Source organism: Gallinula chloropus (genome assembly GCF_964237585.1).
Source record: "Gallinula chloropus genome assembly, chromosome: 20".
Lineage (NCBI taxonomy): Eukaryota > Metazoa > Chordata > Aves > Gruiformes > Rallidae > Gallinula > Gallinula chloropus.
In genome coordinates this window covers 794,128-819,782 of record NC_140105.1, presented here as the reverse complement: position 1 = coordinate 819,782, position 25,655 = coordinate 794,128, and the positions used below count along the sequence as shown (strand labels likewise).

At 51.5% G+C, this 25,655-nt stretch overlaps 1 protein-coding gene across 1 annotated transcript in view; it reads right to left on the bottom strand.

Moving 5' to 3' along the window:
* The window catches only part of SHISA6 (shisa family member 6), a gene marked incomplete at both ends in the record, with an annotated part of 174,351 nt that overhangs the window by 129,538 nt on the left and 19,158 nt on the right, over window positions 1-25,655 (bottom strand). Inside the window, one exon of the mRNA XM_084273520.1 lies at window positions 5,356-5,451. Within this exon, the coding sequence (XP_084129646.1) occupies window positions 5,356-5,451 (96 nt within the window). The remainder of the gene's footprint in view (window positions 1-5,355; window positions 5,452-25,655) is intronic.

Sequence of the window (25,655 nt, the reverse complement as noted above, 5' to 3'; positions counted from 1 at the left end):
GATGTTGAACACCATCCATGGGAACTCAGCAGAGCGCTGGCTGCTGTGGAGCCTGCAGCACAGGGAAGTGGGCAGCAGCATCATTCACTGACCACAGGAGGAGAAGGGATGAGTGAGAACTTCTGCCATGTGCACTGGTGAGGATGTTAAGGTCTTCAGCAGCAGCAGTGGTGAAGGGTAGTCCCAAACTGCTGTGTGTGCCTGGGTCTGTGAAGGGGGCCTCATGCTGAAGTCAAAGGCCAGAGATGCCCCAGGACCTGTTGCAAAGTGCAAAGAACCCATCACCTCAGTTATCTGAAGGCACTCTGCAGAAGGTGACCCAGGGATCGATGTGGTTTTGCCCACGCTCATCCCACCCCTCGCCTGCAGCCGGGGCGTGCTGCACAACTGCTTGCAGGCACTGGGATGGGCTCCACAACCTCCACTCTCCTCCCAACCAGCTGTTCAGAGGGCTATAAAAAAAAGAAAGAGCTGTCCAGACTCTGCTGAGAAATGGAGGGTGGAGTCTGAGGTGGATGAAATAATTCAGAGTGGAGTGAAACGCCCGGTTGCCTAATGGAATCTTTCTGCAAAGCTGAGAGGCAGTTTCCACATCCCAACCATCTGATTTTCAAGTCAATACAATTAAGTGTCAGAATATGCAACAGTTGAAATTAATCAGGAATCAGAATGCAGTGATCTTTGGCACACACGTGGCAAGACACCACCAAAATCATTAGGTATTATCAGGGATGAAGATAAAATGATTCATTGGGATGCAGCGGGCTCTGGCTTGACATCTCTCCAAATGTCTAACAAGTGTTTAATGAGAAAAAGGACTCAACAACACACCTCACCCTCAGTCTCTGCATAATCTATTCATGGTGTATTACAGATGCAGGGAGGAAAAAAAAATGACCCTTAAACTCCTCTCTTCCCATGTATTAATGAGTCTACTGCAAGTGTGGATTACTAATGATGGGGGGAGGCAGTAAATTCCACCTTGGAGCTGAGCCACTGCGTGCTTTGTAGCTGCGTTGGGCCGATGCTGGTTGTGACAGGTGTAATCCAAGACCCCAAATTAAGTGTGTGAAACAGCACTTTGGGCAAGAAACTGAAACACAAGGCTGCCAGGAAGCAACAGGGAACCAGCCACGACAGCAGGGAACCAGGCCAGGGATGGAGAGAAGGACCAGAATCCTCAAACTGCTAATGATGATTCAATTAACACAGCTCTTTCTTCCCACCCATCTCCAAGTTACATGTAGGTAGCCAACAGACCAGCAAACCCACCGTTTCATGAGCTGAAGCTTCTAGTAAGGGCTCAGTCTGGGGTCTCCAAAAGGACCAGTGGTGTGTGTCAAAGGGGAACACATGCAGTGGGTGGTGTGTACAGCAGAGGGGATTGGTGCCAGGCAGTATGAACCCCCAGCCCCATTTCAGCACACGTATCACACCTAGCCTGCAGGCAAAGCTTGATGCATGGCGACTGCTAGGAATCCACTGAGGAGTCTGTGTAAAGATCAGTGACACACAGACCACGTCACTTCTAACCACAGAGCCTGTCACTTCCAGCTTGCAGGGAAAACAGGGAAGGTGAGGGTGGGAAGGATATGCAGAAAGGATGGGGAGATGAAGACAGCTCAGGAACAGAATGACCTGATGCTCACACTGCCACGGGACGTCCCACAGCCCTGTCATCATCCACAAGCTCTTCTCAGAGTCACACAGACACGGACCTGGCAATGCTGTCTTGGGCAAACACAGGCTTGGTCACGAGTCGTTTACTCTGTGCTTCCTCTCTCCATGCAGGCACCACCTCCCAGAGGGATCTGCAGAGACACGGTGCCAGGAAAGCTCTGGAGCTCCCAGGGGAGAAAAAGATGTGGAAGTGGAGCTACCACCCACCCCGGTGCCTGAGACCCTGAAGCGGCCGAGGAAGAGCTCGGTTGCTCAGCCTGACCTATAGCTGTGCTGGTCTTCTCCCGTTTGCTTTGCAGGAGGTTCTCTCATAAACAAACACAAGTGTTAAACTGCCAGACCAAGCAACCCCTCGTCTCACCCTTAAACTCGTCTGGCAAGAAGCCTGAGTGACCCTACTGACATCAGGCTCTCCAGCTCCGGAGAGAGACCCCTGGCCCATGGGGTGACTGTGGGAGCACAGTGCCCTCCACAGAGCGGTCTGAATCCCCAGGAGGCTGCAGGGCACTGCCCAAGGAGATGGAGGTCTGGCCCTGGACTGGCAGCACAAGCTTCCAGCTCAGTGATGAGGTGGGTCCCTGGGCTTGTCAGACCCCACTGACAGACAAGCCAAGTGAACTCTCACAGCAGCTACCACAGCTCTCAGAGCTGTAGTACCTACTCCTATACAAGCAAGCACGGTTGGGATCCCTCTGCCTCCCTCTAATGGCTAAAAGACCAAGACCCTCTTGCTAGAGGCAGGGGAGAGATGCCTAGTGCCCATCCATGAACACCCAGTTAGAGGTGGAGGTGTCTCCCAGGTGTCTACTGAAGGCTACAACCTCAGAATGACATGTTAGGTGAGATTAGCCCTGCCACGTGTCTCACCACGGAGAATTTCAATAGCCTGAAGACTTTGGATTCCTTCCTAGGTCATCAGGACAGACTGACAGTGAAGCCTTCTGCCATGGTTTGAGGAACACGCCCTGCAGCGATGCACTGCCCAGTGGAGTGCCATGTAAGGACCATAAAGCCCAGTCCTGCAGGAGCCTGTGGATGTCAGACATGTGAAGATGCTGATCTGGTATCCATGGTAGTTTGGCATGTCTCTCATCTTTGTCTTCTGCCCAAAATAGACTAGCTCTTCAATATTACTCAGCACTTGGAGTCCCGCCACAGTGCAGAGACAGCTGAGAAAACACCCAAAATGTGTCTCCCGGTGCAAGGAAATATTGAGATGAACTTCAGTGGCTTCGTTCAGCCTAAGAGCAGCACCCACTCCCAGGGTGCTGTAAGAACAAGGCAGGACGAGGTCATTTGGCTCATGGTGGCTGAGGTGGAGATTTCAGCATGTGCACTGAAACAGGACAAAACCTGAGCATGAAGCTGCTCAGGACTGTAACCCTCACCTCTCCTGCTGCATGTACAACTGGGTGGCCAGCTCACACTGAACACAGGACATCTGTGTCCAGAGATGTCCAGAGATAATCAAACCGTACCAGGAACAGTCCTTAACAACAGAGCCCCTAAGCCATTTACTACACCCACAGCCCCTGCTCTCCCTGCACAAAGAGGCGACCAGATCACACCACAGACAAACACCAATCTACACACTTGCACAAGCAAACGAGCAGATTGCCTGCAGAACACATGGAGACACCAGTCACCTGCACCAGTCACGAGTGGGAATTCACCACTAGGAAGTTCGGAGTCATCATTATGGTGCTGTTGAAATAAAATGTGAATTTACAGGTAGCTGAAAGTCAGTCCAAAGGCCAAGCCATTCTTTTATGACCACAAACAGCCAAGATTTTCATTTCTTCCCATAAGGAAAGCCCTTCATTCGCTTTGGAAAGCACCACCCTTTGGAAGAGGTGGAACAGAAACAGTCTGGACTCCCAGTGCCCCTTCTCCCACCATCCCAGGGATAGGAAACATGCTCTGTGGGGCTTCCAGCAAAGAAAAGGAGTAAGCACCACTGGCCCATCTAGGGAAGAGCAGAGCCCCCGAGACCTTTCAGGTAAAGAAGGAAAGTAGATTTGATTCTGAACTGGGGAAAGTACACTGTACCAAAACCTGCTTGAAGATAATTCTGATGTCTGAGACAGAGGCAGGTTTTGCAGCCCTGCCCATGGTTATCTGTTTGCTGGATGGAGGCCACTGGGACACACCACTCTGTAGAGCATGCTACCTGGGGTACACTTGCTACCTCACCCTAAATATAATACTGCCAGGCCTGGTGTGATAGGACAGGACTGCAAAACGCCTTCTGGATGGGGAGGAGAAAGGGATACCTGTGTGACATGCCACCCATGAGTCCTCCCTTGAACCACGCCAGTCCCCAGCCCACCCAAGGGTTCACGGTGGTTTTCTCTGCTGCTCCCACGGGCGCAGTGCCAGGCTGGAATTGCAGGGTATTGGATTACAAGTCCCACGGGTGCTGCCTCAGCCTCAGTAAACTTTATTTAAGCACACACAGACATACACAGACAATATACATAGATTGGTTTCTTCTCTGACAGTTCTACAGGACCAACACTGCTTTGGATGACACTCGTGGAGAACTGGAAAAAGTGCAGGAAATGTATGAAAAAATAAAGGTCTTTTAATAATCTGCGAGTCACGGTCATCCAGAGAAAGGACACAGGTGCATTCGACCAGGAGAGCACATGGACACGTCTCCACATACAGTACATTGCGTCTAGGAAGGTATCTCCACATACATTGTGTCTACAGGAAGGTACAACAGTCTCAGAAGTCAGCAGGACACAAAACCAGACGAGTGACTGGCACGGCACATGCTGGCCCTTCCAGTGTCACAACCCACTGCCAGTGCACCAGTGTGACCCGGTCAGGGTGTGGGTGGCAACAGAAAGGTGCTCCAGACACAGTCTCACTGTACGCCAGAAAAACTCACCAAATAGGCAGCAAGGTCAGAAAATGGACATTCATCTGGGTGTTTGTTTGGTGACCAGCTACTTGGAGTCAGCTCTCACAGCTTTTGTGTCACCACAGCTCCTGGGATATACGGTTACTTATCTAATATAGCTACAACTGGCTCTCAACATATATTTTATATACAGTACATGTACACAGAACATACACAGAGCAGTATATGTATATTTTTTTGTGTTTTCATGTTTGTACATTATATCACAGATTATATGAACACATAAAATATATGTTTCAGGACCTAAAAAGAAATAATTTTATAAAATATTCATAATACCACCCCCTCAAAAAGAGAAGAAAAAAACCAAAACCAAACCCAAAAAAACCAAACAACCCTGGAAGTCAAACAAAAGAAATCCAGAAACAGGCTCTGGAAGTGTTAACCACCTGCCCTCAGACAGCACCACGCTCCTCCTTCCCTTGGGAAGGACAGCACACAATGGTGGTCTGCAACCACCCACCCAAGAAAACAAGAAGCAGTATAAATTGCTGCACTGCAAAGTCAGAGTGGAGTCTGGAGTCTGGCTGCCTGACTCCACAGTCTCCCACCCCCATCTCCCTGCTCGGATGTAAAAGGTTCTGCCAGGAGCACAGTGTTTCACCTGCAGCAATATTTACTAGACTAAAGCTACTGCCTGCAGTCCAACACCGTCACCTCACAGCACTCAGAACCCAGCTCCAGAGTTATAGCTTTTTTTGTTTAAAACGATCTTTTTATTTAGCAAAAAATGGTTTCCACTGTACCCTTGGTGTGTCCTCTTCCTAACGTGACAAACCCGGAGGAGATGAAGTTGTGGAGATCGGGCCCTCCGCTTCGATAAATATCCTTTCCATAGTGACCTGCCAAGGAGAAAACAAAGAAACCTTTACTGAGCACACGTGTGTGTATAAATATCTATCCATCTACACATCTACTCACACACATACGTGACACAGCCCCGTTGCCACCCTCATAGAGCATCAAGGCCCCGCCACAGGGATACATCACTAATGGCAGCAGCTACAGTAGCATCAGAGTCTTATTGCCTTAGGGCAAAGGTTTACACAGCAGAACAACTGGGTGTTTTGGTAACTGCCAAGGAACCAACAGATCTGGGTGGGGGAACTGCTGATGTGGCAAACCAACCCCCCCAGTCTCTGGGAAAGTCGATCATCACTGTGAGGAGCAGCACGCCCAAGGAGCTGGTCTCACTCAGACCTTCCCAGGCTAAGAAGCTAAAGGAAAACAGGAGGGATGTGGCTCTGATCCATCCCGATGCTAGCCAGTCCCCTGACAGCACTCATGTCCCGTTGGTAGGGATTTTGTCTCAGTGGAGAGCAGAGGTGCAAGTGTCACTCTTGCCCGGGCTGGACCCCAGTCCCCGTTTACAACATCCCAGCAAACTCTGTCTTGGATTTGTTCTGGTCCTTGAATGGCATCCCTGGATACTCTCTCAGGTGCAGCAGTCTTCTGCAGAACACTTCCTAAGAGCTTTCTCAATCCCTGACAACAGAGCAGGTTCAGAAGACGCCCAGCTTTTTAATATTTTAATATATTAATAAAGAAAAAAGGCCTCTGCCTCCTTGTTACCACGCACAGCTCTGAAATGAGGACAGAGATAATTTTCAGATACTTTTTATCATCTCCTCCCTTTTTTCATGTTGCTAATTTTTCTATTCCTTTTATTTTAGAAAAAGGCAAAGATAAGAGAGGTGCTGGGGGAGGGAAGCAAGGCAGCCCCGGGGGGAGCACAGCTCCCTCCCCTGCAGTCTCCATCCTCTCCAAGCCTTTCTGCACAAGCCCCATCACTGTTCTTCTGAGCCACAGTGGCTGGAAGTCCAGCACAGCAGCAGATGGTCCAGTGCACGGCACGCAAGCAGGAGAGCTGAGTCAGGAAGCTATGGGGAGGCCCAAAGGGGCATCAGGGATCCAGGTGGGAATGCAGCCTGGGGCCGTGTTCTGGCTGGCTCAGGTTCACTTCACACACTGAGCCCAAACGCCCTCTCAGGCTCTTTGGCAACACTGTGAAAACTGACAGGGACAAAGACTGAAATCTCATCAAGTCTGAGAAGTTTCCCTCTTCATTCTCAGCCCTGGCAGCTACTGAAGTACCAGTCCTGTCACCAGAGCCCACCTTGTACCCGAGTGGGCTGAGGGTACACACCCCACCCCCAAGGTCTAAGTTGTCCCAGTGTGTTACACTATTTTGCCCTGCAATGGGTGTGAGCAGGCTCCAAACCCCACAGTGAGGGAGGACACCAGCAACCCACCACAGACTCTGCCATCACATAAGCATGTTGAACATCTTCAGAGGAGGCTCACACACAACAGGCAGAAGATGCTGAAAGACTTCTGGAATAGTTTGTTCCTATCCAACAGAAAAGACATCCCACTTCCTTCCCTCAAATGTTTTTTCCTGGTCAAGGTCAGCCAAGTGCTCCCTGTAAACTTCCCAAGACACATATAAAGTGTTTCCACAGGGTTCAGAGTGTTAGCAGCAAGATGGTTTTCTTCTTACAGTTATAGTCATCCAAGGTGGTAGCAAAAACCTTCAAATGTGGAGGCATCTACCCATAAATTGGCTGAGAAGAGAATTTCCAGAAAGAAAAAAGGATCTTCTGCTTCCATAGGAAAAACCATGGGCTCTGGTTGTCCTACTTAGCTCTTACAAGCTCTGGCTGCTGTGCTCCTGGAAAAGGGTGGCAGGCCTTTGTCTCTGAGTCCCTGGAAGCTATTCTTGCTTTATGGGATATTTGCTCTTGTCCTGAAGCCTGCAGAGATGGTTTGTGGCTGCAATGCCCAATTCACCTTCTCTTTTCTCCATCACTTGTCTAAAATGTGCAGCATTTTTCTATCCAGTAAGCCAGTTTTTGCTCACACACCATCTATTTCGATGCTCTCAGGGCAGCTGCACCAGTGACTGACATTCTGTCAGTGCCAGGGATTTGCCATCTTAAACAAGGATAAAAGAAACACACAAATACGTGCTATTACCTCTAGCTGAGCTCAGCTGCCTTTTATATGTCCCTTTGGAGAATCTTTTTAAGATGGAGATCAAGAAAGGGAAGTATATAAAAAAAAAGGCAAACATTTACTGGCAGATTGAAGATCGTTCATCAGCCATTTGCTCTCTGAACCTTCCCTGCCCCTTCCTACAGTACACAGCAGTGAAATTAAGACATCCCTGTGATAACAGCGCATTAGCATCTGAACAGGAGTTATGTTTTCCCCTGAGAAACTTAAATTTGCAGACTTCAAGTAAGGTTGGGTTTCCCCTTTTTACAGACACATTACAGGACGCTACACTTGGTTTATATGGTGGGGGGTTGTGCTCCTGCTCACTTGTGATCATTCCTTGGGCTTTGCAGGGTAAAAATGCTGGCACATGGCTTGTACTTTGAGATGAGCCTGGGGGCTGCTGGTGGGCCAGGCTCAGGTGCTGTTACTCTGATTTGTTCACAATCCTTTCTCGACTGAGATGTTTCACACTGGAAGTGACTGATCCCTCGTACCTCACCAAAACACACGAGCCCACTATCCACAGCAGCAGCAGCAGCAGGAGGCCCTGGAACTTTTCACCTTTAGTACCATCTGCCCTATGGTGAGAGAGCTAAAAATGGCCCAATTCCGTGAAAAAAGAAGCATAAATGGGATTTTTATTGGCAAACAGACCCTGCCATTCCAGGCAGAAAGGACCTCCCTTTGAAACACTGCAGAGCCCATGGGGTCCCACCCCCTGCCAGAGCAGGGTCCCTGGGACAGGGGGCACAGGGCAGCATCCAGACGGGGCTGGAATCTCTCCAGAGGAGACTCCACACCCCCTGGGCAGCCTGTCCCAGGGCTCCCTCACTGGGAAGAAGTTCTTCCCCAGGTTGGTGGGGAACTCCCTGTGCTCCAGCTTGAGCCCATCGCCCCTTGTCCTGTCCCCACAGACACTGAGCAGAGGCTGCCCATGGCCCCTGGGTCCCACCCTTCAGCTATTGATCCCCATTGATCAGATCCCCTCTCAGGCTGCTTCTGTCCAGGCTGAACAGCCCCAGCTCCCTCAGCCTTCCCTCACAGGGGAGATGCTCCAGGCCCTGAATCATCTCCGTAGCCTTCACTGGACTCTTTCCAAGACATCCCTGTCTTTTTTATCCCAGGGAGCCCAGAGCTGGACACAACACTCACCGCACACAATGCAGCCACCCACCGACCTGACCTCCTGGCATGGAACATGGTATCTTTTAACACCACATCTCTCTAGAGATCCTGCACCTCTGAGGTCTGATTCTCAGCAGTTAGGGTAAAATTTGAAATGCCACCCCAGGGCACCGTGTCAGAGGCCCTTCCTCCCCTCTCACCCCCTGTTCTCCCTCACACCGATGCGTGTGAACCCCACACAGGCTCTCAGCCTTTCTCTCAGTAGAAGAAACGAACAGGACTCCAGCAAGGCTGTGTGTTACCAAAGCACATGGAGACTAACACACAACTTAGAATTTCCAGAAGAAATTGAAACGAGGTGAAACTTCCCCCCACCCCCCCCTCTCCTCTGGCTACCAGGCACAGCAAAGGCAGAGCAGAGGAGTGTTCTGCCCGGCACACAATGAAGGCAATGATGTTCTGCAGGGCACACAGCTCAAGGAGGGAACATTGCATTACAATGGCATCCTGCATAACACACATATGGAACAAACTCAGTCACAAACAGCAATTACAACCCCAGCTCTGATTTAACAGAATTATTAGAGCTGAACTAAAGCGCTGCTATCCACCTCTCGGCTCGTTAGAGTAGGGATTGCATCACCCCAGCCGGGCAGACAGGGCTGGCGTGGGCAGCCTTCTGCATGACACGCTCCGGCACTCTGACCCCATCCTTGTCACAAATCCCCTCGGGGAAGAACCTGCACCCGGAGAGAAGTCCTCACATCCAAATCCTCAGCACAAACACTACCCTCAGGCAGATCTCGGGGGGGGGGGGGGGGGGGGGGGGGAATCCTGTATAGGGTGAACACCGTCCCTCTAGCCTACCTGTCTCTGAGGCTGATTATTTCTGCTGGAGTGATTCTCTCAGAGCTGTTTTACACGTACCAGCCAACTGAGACAAAGGGCACGGGCTGCCAGAACAGCGGCGAGGTGTCTGCTGAGCACATGGCAGGCTGCTCCGCTCTGCACCGCGTCTCTCCCGTCCATCAAACACAACCACCGCTGTGTGCAAGGGGAGCTGCACCCCCAGACCCAGACAGAGCGCACGGGGCAGCCGCAAGCTCACAGACCAGCTCAGTCTGAGGGACATCTCATTGCAGAAATTGGTGGGTATTACACACGGCTGCAGGTTACACTGCTGGAGGAGGTGTAGGCAGGCAGGCTGGGCACCTCGGTGTCCTGCCACAGCATGGGGGGCAGATTAACAGAGATTTTCTTCCTTAAAACAAAAAAAAATCCCCAAACAAACAGAAGGCAGCTGGCACCTCCCATGCTGGTCAGAATAAAGGCTCAGCAAGGGCCACTGAGGGGTGTTTTCAGGTGTAACAGCATAGTGCTGGGATCACTGTCCATCCTCCACAGGCAAAAGTAACCAAAAAAAAAAAGACAAGGCAACTGGAAAGAGCTCAGTGGCACATATGGCAAGCTGTCAGCACTGCACAGCCAGGCACAGACAAGATGTAGTCCACATCAGCGCAGGGAACAACAGAGTTTGCTGTGACTTATGGTTAATCCTTAGTTTCAGTCACATCGGTGGGCTAAGGAGAGTCGAGTTCCACTTGCCCTGTCCTAATAACATGACAACCCACCCATAACTTCACCCCCTTTTAAAATAAATGCCTCTTGTGTCAGCCCAAACTAACCAAACCCTGCCAAAAATCACTGGGACAGGTTGCCCAGGGAAGTGGGGACCGCTCCATCCCTGGAGATGCTCAAGGTCAGGTTGGAAGGAGCCTGGTCTGGTGAGTAATGTCCCTGCCCATGACAGGGGATTAGAACTCGATGATCTTTGAGGTCCCTTCCAACCCAAAGCATTCTGTGATTCCATGGAAACATGCCCACTTACTGCAGAGCAGACCAAGCCCCATCCCGTGCGCTGAGCTGCAGGAGTCTGGATCACACTCGTGTATCTTCCTGGCATTGGGAAAGATTACAAATTGAAGCTAAAAGCTGTGATGGATTTCCTTATCAGTGACCAAGGGAACACCTCCTTTCATTAATTGTTTACTCCATTAACTACAGCAACTGTCCTTGATTTTGCAGGCCCCCTGCAAGCTGTAACAAGCTGCAACAAGCTGTAAGAGGCTTTAGGTTCTGATAACTTAAAACAAGACTATGTGAAAGAACAATGCAGGACTGCAGTGCTAGAGGGTTTCACTGGCAACGTGCACCAGGGACGACAGAAACACAGTGATGAGTTCACATTCTGCTGAGATGTCTCAATAAAAACACTTTCAAAGAGAGAGGATTAAATGATGACAAAATAAAGCACTGCACCTCTCCAAGGCTCCGAGTGCTGGAGAGCTGAGAACACACTGAGGTACCTGGTTTGTGAGGGAACCAGCTCTGCTGCTTTGGTGTGCTTCTCATCAGCACACAGCTGTAGCAAGTTACACACACAGGTCTTGAAGCACACGTGGAAGCTCCACAAAGAGCAAAGGTCCAAGCCCCTGACAGCTAAGGAAGGGCTCTCTGCAGCACAGCAGAGGGAAGAGTCCCCGTGCATGTTGCCCTTCACTCAACCACACAGACACCAGCCTTCCCAGATCACCCTATTCCCCACTCCCAAAGCTGTGCCACTTGGCATGGAAGGGAAGAAGGAAGGAAAAGTGACTCTGGTTCTTTTCCCTCAAGGACATAAGGACCCCTTCTCACCATGTGCAATTTTCAGCAGTGGCACCACAGAGAACACCCGTGGAAGCATGAACTGACCAGCATCTCGACAGGAGAAACTCACCCAGCTGCAAACCTTGCCCAGGGAGTACTACAAAGCTGCTACCATGGCTGTGAGACACCAGGCAGGCTTGGGGGTCCCATTCAAAGGAGGCTCAGATGCTAAAAGCCCAGTGTGACTGCAAATCAGCAGTTCCCACTGGAATTAGAGAGCGGTGCTGTTCCTGCACTTGCAGCAGTGACGTTACCGCTCAGCACAGGAGGCCTGAGCAGCTTCCAAAGAGGAGCTCCAGCTATCAAGGCGATCCTTGCAGCTCAGGCTGGCAAAAATTAACAACAGATCAGCCCTTAATCTTTCTTCCACATCCTTAAGCACAGCCTGTGAGCGTACAGCTAGTGGTACAGAAGGAGCTCAAGTTTTCCTATGACTCAGGAAAAGGAGGAAAAGTTTCCTTCTGGTTTTTGCTGGGGGGTTTGCTTGTGGTTTGTGGGCTTTTTTTACCCAGCCCATGAATCAGTTTGCTTATCCCTAGTACACATTCATGCTTACCACATAACACCCTCTCAGGGAAACATAATAGAGACTGATGACTGCTTCATCATCCTGCTGAATTCTGTAGCAGGGAAACAATTACTGTAGGTTGATTTAAACTCCTCTACACAGAGCGCATCAGTCACGATCAAGCACCGTAGGTTGTCTCAGCAGTGTGTACACAACTTTATCCGGTTTAGTGGTTATCCTGATCTCACAGCGCTCAGAAGCAGCAGCTTCAACTCCTCTCCCTGCTCACAGCTCTGCCCTGAAGAACCTGACCATGAGGATGTGGCTCTCCTGGCCTTGGCCAGGTGGGACTTGCAGCTCACCCGTTATACATGTTGCACCAGTGAGGGCTGAAATGATTCAAGGAGCGTGCTTGTCCCCAGAACCCTTCGTGCTGGCAGGTCTGTGAACCAGGGGAAATTGGTGATATCCCAAAGTATCCATTTGTACTCAAAGCCAGTCCCCTCTGAGGGAGGACTGCACAGCTCTCAGGCTTTTGTGCATGAATCTCTGCTGCTCTGTTGGGAGATAACTAGGCTTTGGCAATACTCCCTGTTTCCACCTACTTAACAGCAGTAAAAAAGAAAGAAAAAAGAAAAAAATCTAAAAAGAAGAGATAAGAAAGAAAAAAAAAAAGAAGAAGAATGAAACAAGGAAAAAAGAAAGGAAAAGGGAAAAGAAAAATAATGAGAAAAATGAGAGAAAAGGGGGGGGAAGCCCAAACCCCCAAAAAACAAGAGGAAAAACCGTTACTTCCCTGGCAGAAATCTCCAGGGAGCAGTTGCAGGGGGGTGACAGCACAGACGGTGGGAGATGCATCATCAGGCAGCCACTGCCCCCACGCTGTCCCTGCAGCACGGCCGGCCGGTGGCTGGTGTGAAGCCCACGGCTCTGTGGCTGCCAGGCCCCTGCCCGGCTGTGTCTGAACCGCTCTGCTGCACAGCAAATCAGACCCATGCCACTGCCAGGGAGAATCATTGGGGTCGGTCTGGGCTTGCCTGGACCTGAGCTGCTTGTCCCTTGTTTTAGCTGTGGCAGCAGCACGGTGCCCATCACCTGTCCTGGGTGGGCTCTGCTCTGGGTCCAGCCGGGCTGTCCCTGGTCACCCAACAGAATCACAGCACCACCAGGTTGGAAAAGCCCTTTAAGATCATCCAGTCCAACCGTCCCTGTCCTGTGCTGACCCACATCCCTGAGCACCTCATCTCCCCTCTGTTAAACACACCCAGGGGTGACTCAGCCCCCTCCCTGAGCAGCCTGTGCCACAGCCCCACAACTCTGCCAGGGAAGAACTTTGCCCTCCCAGCTGAGCTGACCCTGCCCTGGGGCAGCTTGAGCCCATTGCCCCTTGTCCCATCTCCTGTCCCCTGGCTGAAGAGACCATCGCCCACCTCTCTGCACCCTCCTGGCAGGGCAGGGGAGGTGGGGAGAGGGTCTCCCCTCAGCCTCCTCTTCTCCAGACACATGGGAAGAGTGAGCACAACACCAGAGACCCAAGACGAGCGTTACCAAGTTTAATACATCCATTTTAAAGGCAGAGTCTTTCTGTACTAATTGCAGCTATGAGCACTGCTGTAACTATTCCTTGTGTTTTGATTGGGGTGTTAGAACGTTAAATAACGGTACACTCAGCTCCACATAGGAGGGGAGCTCCCTTTGGCTACGCAGCATTCTGCATGTAGCCATTTATCTATGAAGTGAGGTCATAAATCTGTTCCCTTCCCCCAGCACTAGCTCCCAGATTAGTGTGGAAGAAATGCAAAAGTTCCCAGCCAGGGAAAATGCCAGCTTAAGATGCACATAAAGTCTTCTGGTTGACACATTTAGAGAAAGCATCTTAATTAATTACCTCATAAATATCTTGGCTGCTTTCCCTGCAAGAGCCCTGCTAAATGTTCTCCCCAGCAGCGTGCAGCAGGTGAAGGCTGGCTCCACGAGCCTCAGCCCCAGAGAGCGTCCTGCCTCGAGCCCACCACTCTGCATCACCAGCTTGTTTGTACTTTGCTCTCTGCTCCCACTGCTCCTCATGGCAACACAGCACAGGGGCAGCGTGTGCTCAGCCTTACACACAGGCTGCATTCCTCACTGGCTGTCAGAGCTAAGACCTTCACTTGCTGTGACAGGCTTAGGACCCCTCCTCCCCTCTCCACAGGACACTGGGTGTCTCTTGCCCTGTTCCTGCTCAAAGCTGTGCTGGACTCCAGCCTGTGTCTGTGCAGAGCCAAGGCAGGCAGTCATTACACCTTTAAACATCCCACAGTACGTTGGGCTGGTTAAGAAGCCACAGCTTCAGAGAACACAGCCTGTGCTCTGCTCTTCATTGAGGTGACCAACAGAGGTGGCAGGGATGCTGCAGGTGACCTAAGGTAACCCAGGGTACCTGAAGTGACCTGGATGCTGGAGGGAGGTGCTTGTGACTGGGACATTCTGCTGTGTGATGAGAAGGGGATGAATCTCTGACTCCCAAGGACAACTCCCATGCACTGGAAATTCATGTGGAAAGCAGACAGAATGACGACTGATGGCAGCACCTGCCATGGTGAGCAAGGGAGAGACCTGAGAGGCTCGTGCATTGGTGCCCGTGTCCTCCTGGTGCAGAGCCCTGCTCTGACCTGCTCCTGTGTTCTTACTGTATGATTACAATTAGCTCTATAACTGGCTTTTCACACTCCCTCTCCACAGGGTTTGGGCTTGCTGTCAGCATCCAGGCTACAAACAAGACCAACGGGCAGGTGCTGGGAAACCTGGATGGTTTTACTCATGTCAGCTTGGAGATTACCATGGGCCCCTCTGCTCCAGACACTGTGCAGCCAGCGTCTGCTGCGTTTCCTCCAGCCCCTCCTTCCCAACACACACTTCCACAGCCTTCCCATGGGAAGAGCAGCAGTTACAGGGGGACGTGACCCGAGGGAAGTGCCAAGTGCTCCTCCAACTCCCTGTAACCTCATTTAGCACGTGGAACCTGCAGGAAAGACTTCCTGCCCTCTTACAGCAGGTGCTCAGAAAATCATGTCAAGAACCTACACACGAGAGAAACCCTCTTCTGCAAAGGAGATGATGAGTTGTTACAAAACTACTCTGAAGATGGAAAGTCTCCAGAGGATAAGGGGGGTGGCAGGATCTTTAAATCAAACCACAGGGCTGCTTAGCCTTGTGTTGGGATTCTGTGTTGTGTGGACTACAGCAACTTCAGCCCTTGATTTCCAAGTAACAACATCTCCTGAGATAACCAAGTGAAACCGGTTTATGCTCAACTGACATTAAAACAGCAGTTAAATTAAATCTGAAGATATTAATTTCAGAAGTGTTTAGAATGTCTGCATTTACAATAATCTTCTGGAATAAAGAAGCTGCAGAACTTCAGATATGGTTCCCAAATGCATTTGGCTTATGAAGTTACTTCCCAACAAACAGAATTTTCAGGAATACATGGTCCACACATCCACCAGCACCGCAGCCTGCACACTGTGCAGCGGCTTTCGGGGGAGAAGGGTGATGACGACTCATTTCTCCTTCTGGGTAAGGCACTAAAAGGGAATGTTCCTGCTGCTGTCTCAGTTAACTGAGAGAGCTGAGTCCTTAAAGCACATGATGTCAGGAAATCCCTGGAAGACTGGGGATAAGAGGAGAGAGAATCACTATCTGTATGTCTGAGCCTCAGTCACCTTCTGAGGGGCCTGGTCCTATCACTAGGATGGAAAGGGCAGAGGATGCCAAGACACAGGAGGGAGACTGTTGGGATGTTTTCTGGTTCAGATGGGAACGCCTGGCAGAGCCACGGGCGCGGTCCCAGCCGGGCAGTTCTGCCACGAGGTCGGGCAGCACTCACGGGGCTGCTCCTGCCTTTCCAGCCTCTCCTCGGCACTGACCGCACGAGGACTGAGCCTGTTGCTGTGCCTGGACCCGCAGCCTGGGACACGCGTGGCTTTCTGCACGGAGCATCTTCCCGCAGCTCCTGGCACAGTCTGCAGGCTGCCTTCCTCCTCACCCAACGCCAGCCCGCCGACAGCTCCCCAGGACTGCAGATTCCTAGAGGCAGCTGGAAGCTGCCCCCGTGCCGCCTGCTGCCTTGTTTAACAGCTTCTGAAGAGTGGCTTCTGGGTATTTGAGCTGGGTTTATATGATAATCCCAGCGCTTACTCAGGAAGATCTCCATAGCTAAGAGGAATGTTAGTAAATAGCAGCATGCAGAGCCCTGCGCTCGGGTAGCATCACTTCTGCTGTGACAGGGAGACATTCCCCAAGCACAGCAAGGCAAGATAATGGCACAACTTAACGAGAGACACAAGGCCACCCATTCCCAGTTTCTCATGTTGAAATTGTGCCCTGGGGTGCCTCTTAGCATGGGTTGCTCCAAGCCCAATCCACTTCCCTGGGATGCTATGCCTCTGGAACTGAGCAGCAGCTCAGGAAGTGAACAGCATCGCAGCCCATCAAGCTGTTTCTTCTGCTGGAGATTTGCTGATCTAATTTAGAGGGTGCCCAATATCCCCCTTCTAATTAATTTGCTCTGTTCGCCTGCAACCGAACTGGCTTTTGTTCTCTGGGAGCTCCTCAAAAATGAGATGCAATACCTGATGGAATTTAATTATATAGGCTGGGAGAAAGTGATTAAGGGCACAGGGAGGGCTGATGGCACGGCACACATGCTTCAAGGGTATCAGCAGAGGGAAGGGAAAGCCTGCTTCTTCTCAGCTGGAGGGAGAATACACAGGAGCAATTGTCTCCTGTAGGAACTTTAAGGTGAGAGATAAATATTCTTTGATACCTGAATGCCTTTGCAAGGGTCAGATGTGTATTGCTACAGCTGTTCAGATCTGTTTCAGATACCATTCCAGTGAAATTAGGTCTGCACATCACCCCTGCATGGATCCAGGGACAGGCTAAAGGAAAGTCAGTGGGTTGGAAGGTGACAGTGAATGTGTCTCTGTTCCGAGCCTGGCAGGATCCTCTGGAGGGGATCTTCTGGGCTCTACATTATTGCACTAATGTCACCACCCAGGTAAGTCCTAAAACAACTGGAACTGGAAGAAACTCATGTCAAACTCTTTTGCTTTCCCCAGCTGGTTAGGGCAGTGGTCCTCAGCAGTCTGCCACATACTGGGAAAACCCTTTTTAGACCTGACACACACGCCTTGTTCTACTCAGGAAGCACTTAGCACATCTCCACTTGGGAATTCAGCAACAAGGGGTCGGGGGAGCAGTGCAGAAGCTGGCTCTGTTCCCAGCTCTCTCTGGTGCCACAGGAGACACCAGCTCCAGGGAGAGTGACAGGCAAACTCACGAGACCACAGAGGAGGGGATGGAGCTGGTGAGGGGGCTGGAGCACAAGCCCTGTGAGAAGCAGCTGAGGGAGCTGGGGGGTTTTTAGTCCTGAGAGAAGGAGGCTGAGGGCAGATCTCATCACTCTCTACAGCTCCCTGCAAGGCGGTTGCAGAGATGCCAGGATTGGTCTCTTCTCTCATGTGACAAGTGACAGGATGAGAGGGAATGGATTAAAATTGCACCAGGGGAGGTTTGGGTTAGCTATCAGGAAGAATTCCTGTACTGAAAGGGTTGTCAGGCACTGGGACAGGCTGCCCAGGGATGTGGTAGAGGTGACTCAGCCCCCTCCCTGGGCAGCCTGTTCCAGCCCTGACAACTCTTTCAGTAACCATTTTTTTTTCTAATATCCAATCTGTCCCTGCCCTGGCACAGGTTCATGTCATTTCCCCTTGTCCCATCTCCTGTCACCTGGCTGGAGAGACCATCACCCACCTCTCTGCAACCTCCCTTCAGGCAGTTGTAGGTGGTGATAAGGTCTCCCCTCAGCCTCCTCTTCTCCAGGCTGAACACTCCCAGCTCCCTCAGCTGCTCCTCAGAGGATTTGCCCTCCAGCCCCTTCCCCAGCCTGGTTGCCCCTCTCTGCACTTGCTCCAGGCTGGAGGTTGGTGTCCCTGCCTGTGGCAGGGGGTTGGAGCTCTGTGATCCTTGGGGTCCCTTCCAACCTAAACCATTCAATGATGCTATGAAAACAAGCCTGTCTCCCAAAACTACCATTGATTTATCCATAAACTCTCTCTCTCAACTCCACAAGCCTTCAGGGGCTCTGTGCTGCTGCAGCCACACTGCTGCTCTCATCCCAGCCATATGGGCACAGTACGAGAAGCTGCCATCCTGCCTCTGAGCTGAGCAGTAAAGCCCAGGCATGCCCAGGTCTGCGTGTTCCTACACAAACACCACCTCTGAGCCAGCTGAGAGGTCGAAGCCGCCCCTCCTGCTGAGCTAATTGGGCACAGCCACATGGTCCAGGACAGCCCTTGTTATTCCTTTGAGCTGGAGACAAGATTCTGGTTAACTAGTTGGATGGCAAGAAGCTGGGATGCTTTCAGGGCATGGTTTAACTCCTGAAAGAGTGATGCCAAAGCCATGATGCCATCCAACCTGGATGCAGAACCTGCAGGCTGAGATAGATACACAGCAGCTTGGTGTGCCTGGCACAGGAGGGAGCAAGCAAGCACGCAGCTCAGCACTCAGCTGGAGATTTAAACCTCCCATTATGTTCAGTGTCAGATAAATAAGGTTCAGTCTGGTACAGAAAGCATTAATTTTCCCCGTTTGCCCTCAAGCCATCTAAGTCATCACCTGGCCATTCCTTCCTACACTCAAGATAGCTCAGATGAAATCATCCCCCTACTCACCAGGAACCCTATGACCTGTTCAGACTTAGAGCTCTGAATTTGGCTGTCAAAGAGGAGGCTCTTGGACACAAGAGTCTCTGGAGGTCAGAGAGGCAGCTCTCAACCTTTGCCTGATGGCCCAGGCACCGTGGGGATCTGGTGGCTGTCAGCAGCTCCAAGTCCTGGGTAAGAACACTTTACTCATTTAACTTTCCTTAGTTTGCTAGAATAAACATAATTGAAATGCTCTCCATCCCCATTTGCCATCAAACCCAGGATACTTCCAAGTCTCCCTACAACAAGGAAGTTTAAAGCCGGTGCCACAGCGTGTGTGACTACCCACCCGTGTGAGCACTGCTGAGGGTGTGATGGGAGGGGACGGCAGGAAGGCTGACAGCCTGGGCTCCGTGGTGACGTTAGTCTGCTTGGTCTCTTCAGACAAGTCGTGTCTCTGCCTGTGCTTCAGTTTGACAACTGGCAAATGGTGATAATACTTATTTTCTCAGCTGGGCTTTGGGAGCTTCCTTATAAATATTTATGAGGGGCTCTGTTTATAATTGTGAGTAAATAAGTGGGTATATGGAGCTGACAGTCTAGGGATGCAAGTTGTGCTGTTTCACACACTTGGATGTAGTCATCTGTGGTCTACTCTCACTTGGAAGCACAGAAGTTAGGAACAACTTCAAAAACTCCCATCTCCAACTGAGCCCCAATTAAGAAAGAAAATTCAGTACTTAAGAGGCAACTCCTGCTGACATTAGGAAAGACATGGGAAAAGCTCTTGTAGGTACTTCACGTGCCTATAGATGTAGATAGGTGCCTGGTGAAGTTTGTACAAGTGCTGAAGTGTCTAGATCCTTTCTTAAATCAGTTTGAGAGGGGACATCATGCTCAGACACTCAAAAGCATTTGGGATCTTATCACCTACTTATCACCCACTCATTTTCCTGTAACATTTGTTACCTTTGTGGACCTTCTGGGAATCCCCCTAGTTGTCTTCCTGCACCTTCCCATCCCTCTCTACCCTGTCAGCAGCTGTCCTTGACCTTGTCCTTGTTTCCTACTCAGCAGGCAACTGCTAGTGCACATTTCCAGTAAACCCAGTGCTCATGGAACAGTGGAGCTCCTCGAGCATCAGGGGACTCCTGCTACTGTTGCCTAAAGTCTGGGCCCAGTGATGGCCCTTCCACAGCATTCCTCACTCTTTCCTCTACCAAAGCTATGGAAGCTCCACAGGGACCAGAAGACTAAGTCTTCTTTGAAGGGTGTTGACCAGATCAGCATTCCCAGCACCCTGTTCAAACACACACTCAGCTGCAGTGACCCACACAGGACACCAGCCCCGGACCCACGCCCAGCGCTCAGCCTGCTGCTTGGGAGCACAGTGTCTCCTAGAGCAGAGGGAGCCATCCCATGCTCTGACCAGCATCACATGCTTTCCTGGGTGCTGTGCCAGCCACCAGCCCGTGCTGGCCAGGGCTGTGCGTGCCCTACAGCTCCTCGTGCACTGTGCCTGCCACTGTTCACACCTCCAATGACACACGACCGGCCGCAGCGGTGACAGCACCAGGTGACAGCACCAGGTGACAGCTGCCTCCCAGACAGCCACGCTCCACACACCCCGGTCACCCCAGCATCCCTGCACCCTTCTGTGCAGCATCACGGCAGCTGGACAGCCTGGCCCAGCACCTGCCTGTCCGACACCAGCCCGGCCGTGCTTTACTGCCCGTGCTGTCAGGAGATGTCAGGGAGCTAAATTGACCAAGACAGCCACTGATGGATTATGGCACCCAAAATTAACAAGAGGGATATTTATATTTTCAGTGCTGGAGCCTTGGAATGAGTCCCTTTTTCTTTGGCAGCCCTCCCCCAGCACTGCATTAGAAAGCTGCTGAAGGCTGAGGCAGATGCTTGCAGAAAGGAGTGCTGGCTTTGTTTACTAGGTAGTTACTCTCCTCACAGAGAGGAATTCAGCCAGTTGCTCTGATCTTAAAGGTGACACCATTATTTTTCTGCCTCTCTTGACTGAAAGTGAGCTCAGCTTTGGCCCCTTTTTCAAGCACTTTTACTTGGGGACAACAATTTCCTGGGGCTGAGTCACTCAGCCTATTCTTTTCTAGTTCTGGGCCAGATCTGCACATGACTCTTGTCTTCTGTCAGGGCAAACTCTGGCAGAGTTCCTTGGTGGCAAACTCTTCACAAGAAGGTACACAGTGGCTCAGTAAGACCATCACAACGCCGCAGGTGGAAGGATGCCAAGGTCAGCCTGTGAAGTGGGGGCTGCTTTAGCATCCCCCTCAGCCAGGCGCCGTGCAGCAGCTCGCTGCCTGTGGTGCGCTCTGCCCCAGGGCAGGGGCTATCAGCAGGGATGTGGCACACGCCAGCCTGTCCCTTCTGAACCTGTGTGCTGCGGCCACCACTGAACCAGCTGCTGGGCTTAGCCTGGGCCTTGCAAGGGGTGTATTATCCTTCTCTCCTGCTGCTCCAGACCAGAGCTCAGCAGGCACTGTAATTCCAACCAGCAACTGGAAGCAAGAGTGGTTTGATCCCATAAATCTGCAGCGGGTGCCAGAACCTCTCCCTAACTCCAGGGGAGCATGGAGAGTAGCAGGAGCCACAGACAGACCTGGTGCCTGACCCGGAGGACCCAGCTCCTCCGTGAGCAGGACCAGGCTTTGCCCACCCTCCCCGCAGAGCTGGCGCTGGCTCTCCCTGACAGCCCCCTGGCAGCCAGCACGCTGCCTTCCAGGCAGATACCATGCCACATTGGTTTCTGGACTATTTTCTGTTTGGCTGAATTGCTAATGCTGTAGTAATTACTTAGGAAAATTCCTTAATCAAAATCACATTTGTGGAGGTAATGAGCAAATAGGTCAAGGAGAGCAATGTGCCTCATAAGCAGGAGCTGCTTCCCTGAGCATCTGCAGAGCTGGCTGCCTTGAAGGACCGGTGGGGAGGCCTGGGGGGCACGGGGCTGTGGTCCAAGGCATGTCTGAAGTGCAAGCAGTCCAACCAAGACTGCCCCTTTTGGGTGCTGCGTGCACAGGGGATGCTGTGGTACACACCTCTGCCCAGCACAGCCCTGGCTCACACAGTGCTCCTTGTGACTCAGCCTTCCAGCAGCTTACTGCTTTTAAGGAGATGCCCTTATTCTGTGAAAGGACCTGACCATCAGCTTTGGTACCCAGAGCTCTTGGAGGAAACCTGGCTGACAGAAGCTGTCCTGGATTCTTGCAAGGGTGAGAGCTCAGAGACTCAGACAGTCCAAAGCAGTTCAAGAACAAGATTTTCAGCAAGACTTTGTATTTTAAACAACTAAATACAAAGATGAAGTAGGTACTACTGAGCCTTCAAGCCCCATTTAGGGTCGGTGTCCCTGGCCACTGTCAGTCCAATGGACAGCTTGCTGGCCCCACTCTCACTGATGCTGGAAATCTTTTCCCCAGCTTCCTATCTGCACACAGTCAAATCCCTGCCACCAGCCTCAGGTGTGAGAGCTCAGAATAATTCCTCATCACATACAACTTTCTGTCCCCTCACTGCACATCTTCTCTAGATGACTCAAACATACACTGAGCAGCCTGTGTACCCAAGCAGGTCCTGTGGGACTCTGATCATTCCCCCAGTGCAAAACCCGACCGTTCTATTGCTTTCTGTCATTTAATCTGTTATGAACTCTTGAGAAGACCTTTCCTCTCACCCCATGCTGTTGATGAAAGATCTCAGTGACAATTTCCAAAGCAGAATGCCTGCACTGCCTTGGCAGGATCCCCTCCATCCCCATGCCAGTCGCTGCCTTCCCAGAGCCCCAGCAGGCTCGTGACACGTGCCCTCCTCTCACAGAAGCATCTCGACTCTCCTACTTCATTTCATCGTGAATCCCTGTGCACCTGCTCTACCAGCTCTCCTTCCCCTTCCCAGCACCATCTCTAAAGCCTCTCTAAAGACAGGCGCTGCCACCTTCCTCACCTGGCACACAGGTGATTCCACGGTTAGAACGAGCATCAGGGTGACTCAGGAGCTCTCCTCTAAACCCCCTGGGGTGAATATTGTCCAGTCCAGGCTATTTTTTACCAAGCAAGAGCCCTTTCAACTCCCCCTCCCCCATCCAGCTTTCCTGATCACTGAATCCATTAATATTTAAATAGGATTTAATAGAAAAACTTTTTCTGCTGAGCTGGCAACCTGGATGGCATCCTCCCTGTCCGTCACCCCTGCCAGCCTGCAGCACTCCAGCTTGCTTGAAGCTGGACCTCACCACAGACCCATCCACACTCCTTTCCTGCATCCTCCAGCAGAGCCCCCCAAGAGCTGCAACACTGCTCGGGATGAGGAACGTGGGACGTGCAGGTACTGGAAGGTTGAGGGCACACTACCTATGTGAAGAGTGCAGGGACCTGTCACACTGCCCTGGGCACGTCTGGGACTTCAGGTGCCTCTGGCACGGGTGATGCAGACAGCAGAGCTGCACCTTGCCCATGGAGCTGCCTCCTCAGCAGGAGAAACTGTGGATCCAGAGGAGAGAGATGCAGAATTAAAGGAAGTGGCACAGGGGCTGTAAGAGCAGCTGGGAGAGGCTGGGTGCAAAGCCACAGCTCTGAGAATGAATGTTTATCATCCTGCCTCCTCGGGGGGTCAGTCTGAGCACTGGGGTGCTGCTCTGCCACTGGCAGCTGCTGAACACCTTGTGTGGGGGCTGTTTGAGAGAGCAACAGCTATCCACAGGAGTGATCTACCACCAGAAGGCAGAGGTGTTGGCACAGCTGACAAGCCAGGGACAGATTTGGGGGGGGGAGCTGCAAAAGCCCATCCACATCTCTTAGAATTATTGTCCTGAGAAGGGTTTGATGAGATGTGAACCACATTATTTGCTAATGTTGCTGTACAGAGCCTTGTCCAAAGCCCAGGAGAGTCAGAAGGAATCTTTCCATTAACTTCTCTGATTGTAAGTGAGATTGTGACAGATGTACTCCCTTTTCCTTCCTCCTCAAATATTTTAAATCAAACAGAGAGTGTAGTTAGGTTTGTCCTTTTATGGAGCAGGGCAGTGCTCTCTCTTAGCTGTGCTCACATAAATAGCCACATGGGAGCCTTTTCAGGTGCCTGCAACAAGTGAGATGGTCTGAGAGTAATAAAGCTTCAGAGAAGAGGAAATGAAGCAAGACCCACTAAATCCCCAAGCCACACACACAGGGCTGGTGTGCCAGAAGAAACGAGCACTGCACCAACGACACAAGCTGCTTGCAGCCCACAATGAAAGTTGTCTGGAGAACTTCCACAAGAGCCAAACCCTCCTGACACCTCCCTGACACTTCTGTCAGTCTAGAAGCCACCAGAACCCATCTGTCTGTCCATCCATCCGCTCCCCAGGCATATCCCAGAAGCTGGAATGCTCTGGAGACAGGAGTGGCTGTGAAGGAGAAGCCAAGAACTTCTGCTGGTGACTGTCCCACCTCCCCCAGCCAGGGTCCTGCAAGGTCTCCAAAAGCCGCACATCTCGGTGTCAGGTGAGCTGTTCATCACACACTCCAGGACTGGTTTGTGAGCAGTTAACCACCACTTCCCCAGTATCACCTTTATTCTCTCATGTTTATAAGCTGAGCTGGTAGTTTCTTTGACAGGGTTGCAAGGGTTACTGAAAACTTGTGCTCCTGCTCTCGGTGGACGCTGCGGCCAGCGGTCAGCCGTGGAGCGCCCAGCCTCTCGTGATGGTGCCAGCAATAAGGCAGGAACTTTTGCTTCAGTACATTTTAGCATAATTTTAAAGTCAGCAAAACCAACCAGGCAGCAAAGAGAGGAAGCTGAGGAAAGCAGGGCAGAGATTGACTTGCAATATTTGGGCAGGGGGCCAGCAAGAGGGGAAGGAGAGTTTACTGATGATGGCACATTCTTAATGGAGCATTGCTCCCAGCTCCTCACCTCTGCTTACACCTCTGCAGAGTGTGACAGGATCAGCAGTTGTGAAATGGAGGCAGCTCACCATGCAGAATGTCCTTATAAAGATTTCACTCTCCACAGCGTCCAGAGCCACCAGTTGCACTCCCTTCTGGAGGCCAATTTAATTGTTGTCAATACCAGTTGCAAATTGGCTTTAACATTTTAAATTGATGTTTTCTGTAAACTGCTCTGATTAATGGAAGAAAACATTGTGTTTCTGCCTTTCATCTGAAGATCTAATGCATTTTACAAGCAATAATTGATCCAGGCAGACACACAGAGGCAGACATGGGGAGGGGAACCTGCTGCAGAAACGATTTCACCCTTTCCCAGCGCCCGGCTGAGCTGCAGGGCAGCACAGGGCACAGCAGCTGCTTACACAGTGGGCTTAGCTACTTGCTGGGTTTTGTTCCCCCAAGGAAACTCCTGAGCAGCTTAAAACTGAAAGGCCTTAAGTGCCAGCAGAATTGCTTGGACTGGTGTAAGGTTTGGGTTCTGGAAGCTCCCAAACCTGCTGGCCTCAACCTCCACCCACTTCATCTCTACATGCACGGAGCCTTGGAGGTGCTGAGAGTCCCTCCCAGCGTGACACCCAGTGCCCAGAACGTCTGAGCACACAGTCAGCACTCACAGGGAACCTCTCAAACTCCTACTCAAAGCTACAGTTACGTGGGGAACAGCTCAGTGGCTACAACCTCAGCGCTGCCCGAAGAGGGGGATGATCCCTCTCTGCCCCACCCCAAACTGCACTCCTGCATTCCATCCTGTATTGAGCAACCCTTTCCTGAGTTGGCCAGTGAAGGGCTGTGCCAATGACAGCACACAGGGCAGTGGCCATGGCAGGAGAGGACGTGAGAAGAGGGCTGAGACCTCTGCTCCAGTGGCAGGACCACGATGCTGACTCGGCTGCCATGAGAGTTGAGAGGAGCCTGGGAGGAGGAATGGCCAAGCCTGCAGACTCCACTCCAGAACCCAGCCAGGGCTCAAATCAAAACCTAAGCAGGAGCACGACTCCCTTGCCTGCTGCATCCTCAAGCCCCAGGTGACTTGCTGCCCTCCCACTGCTGGG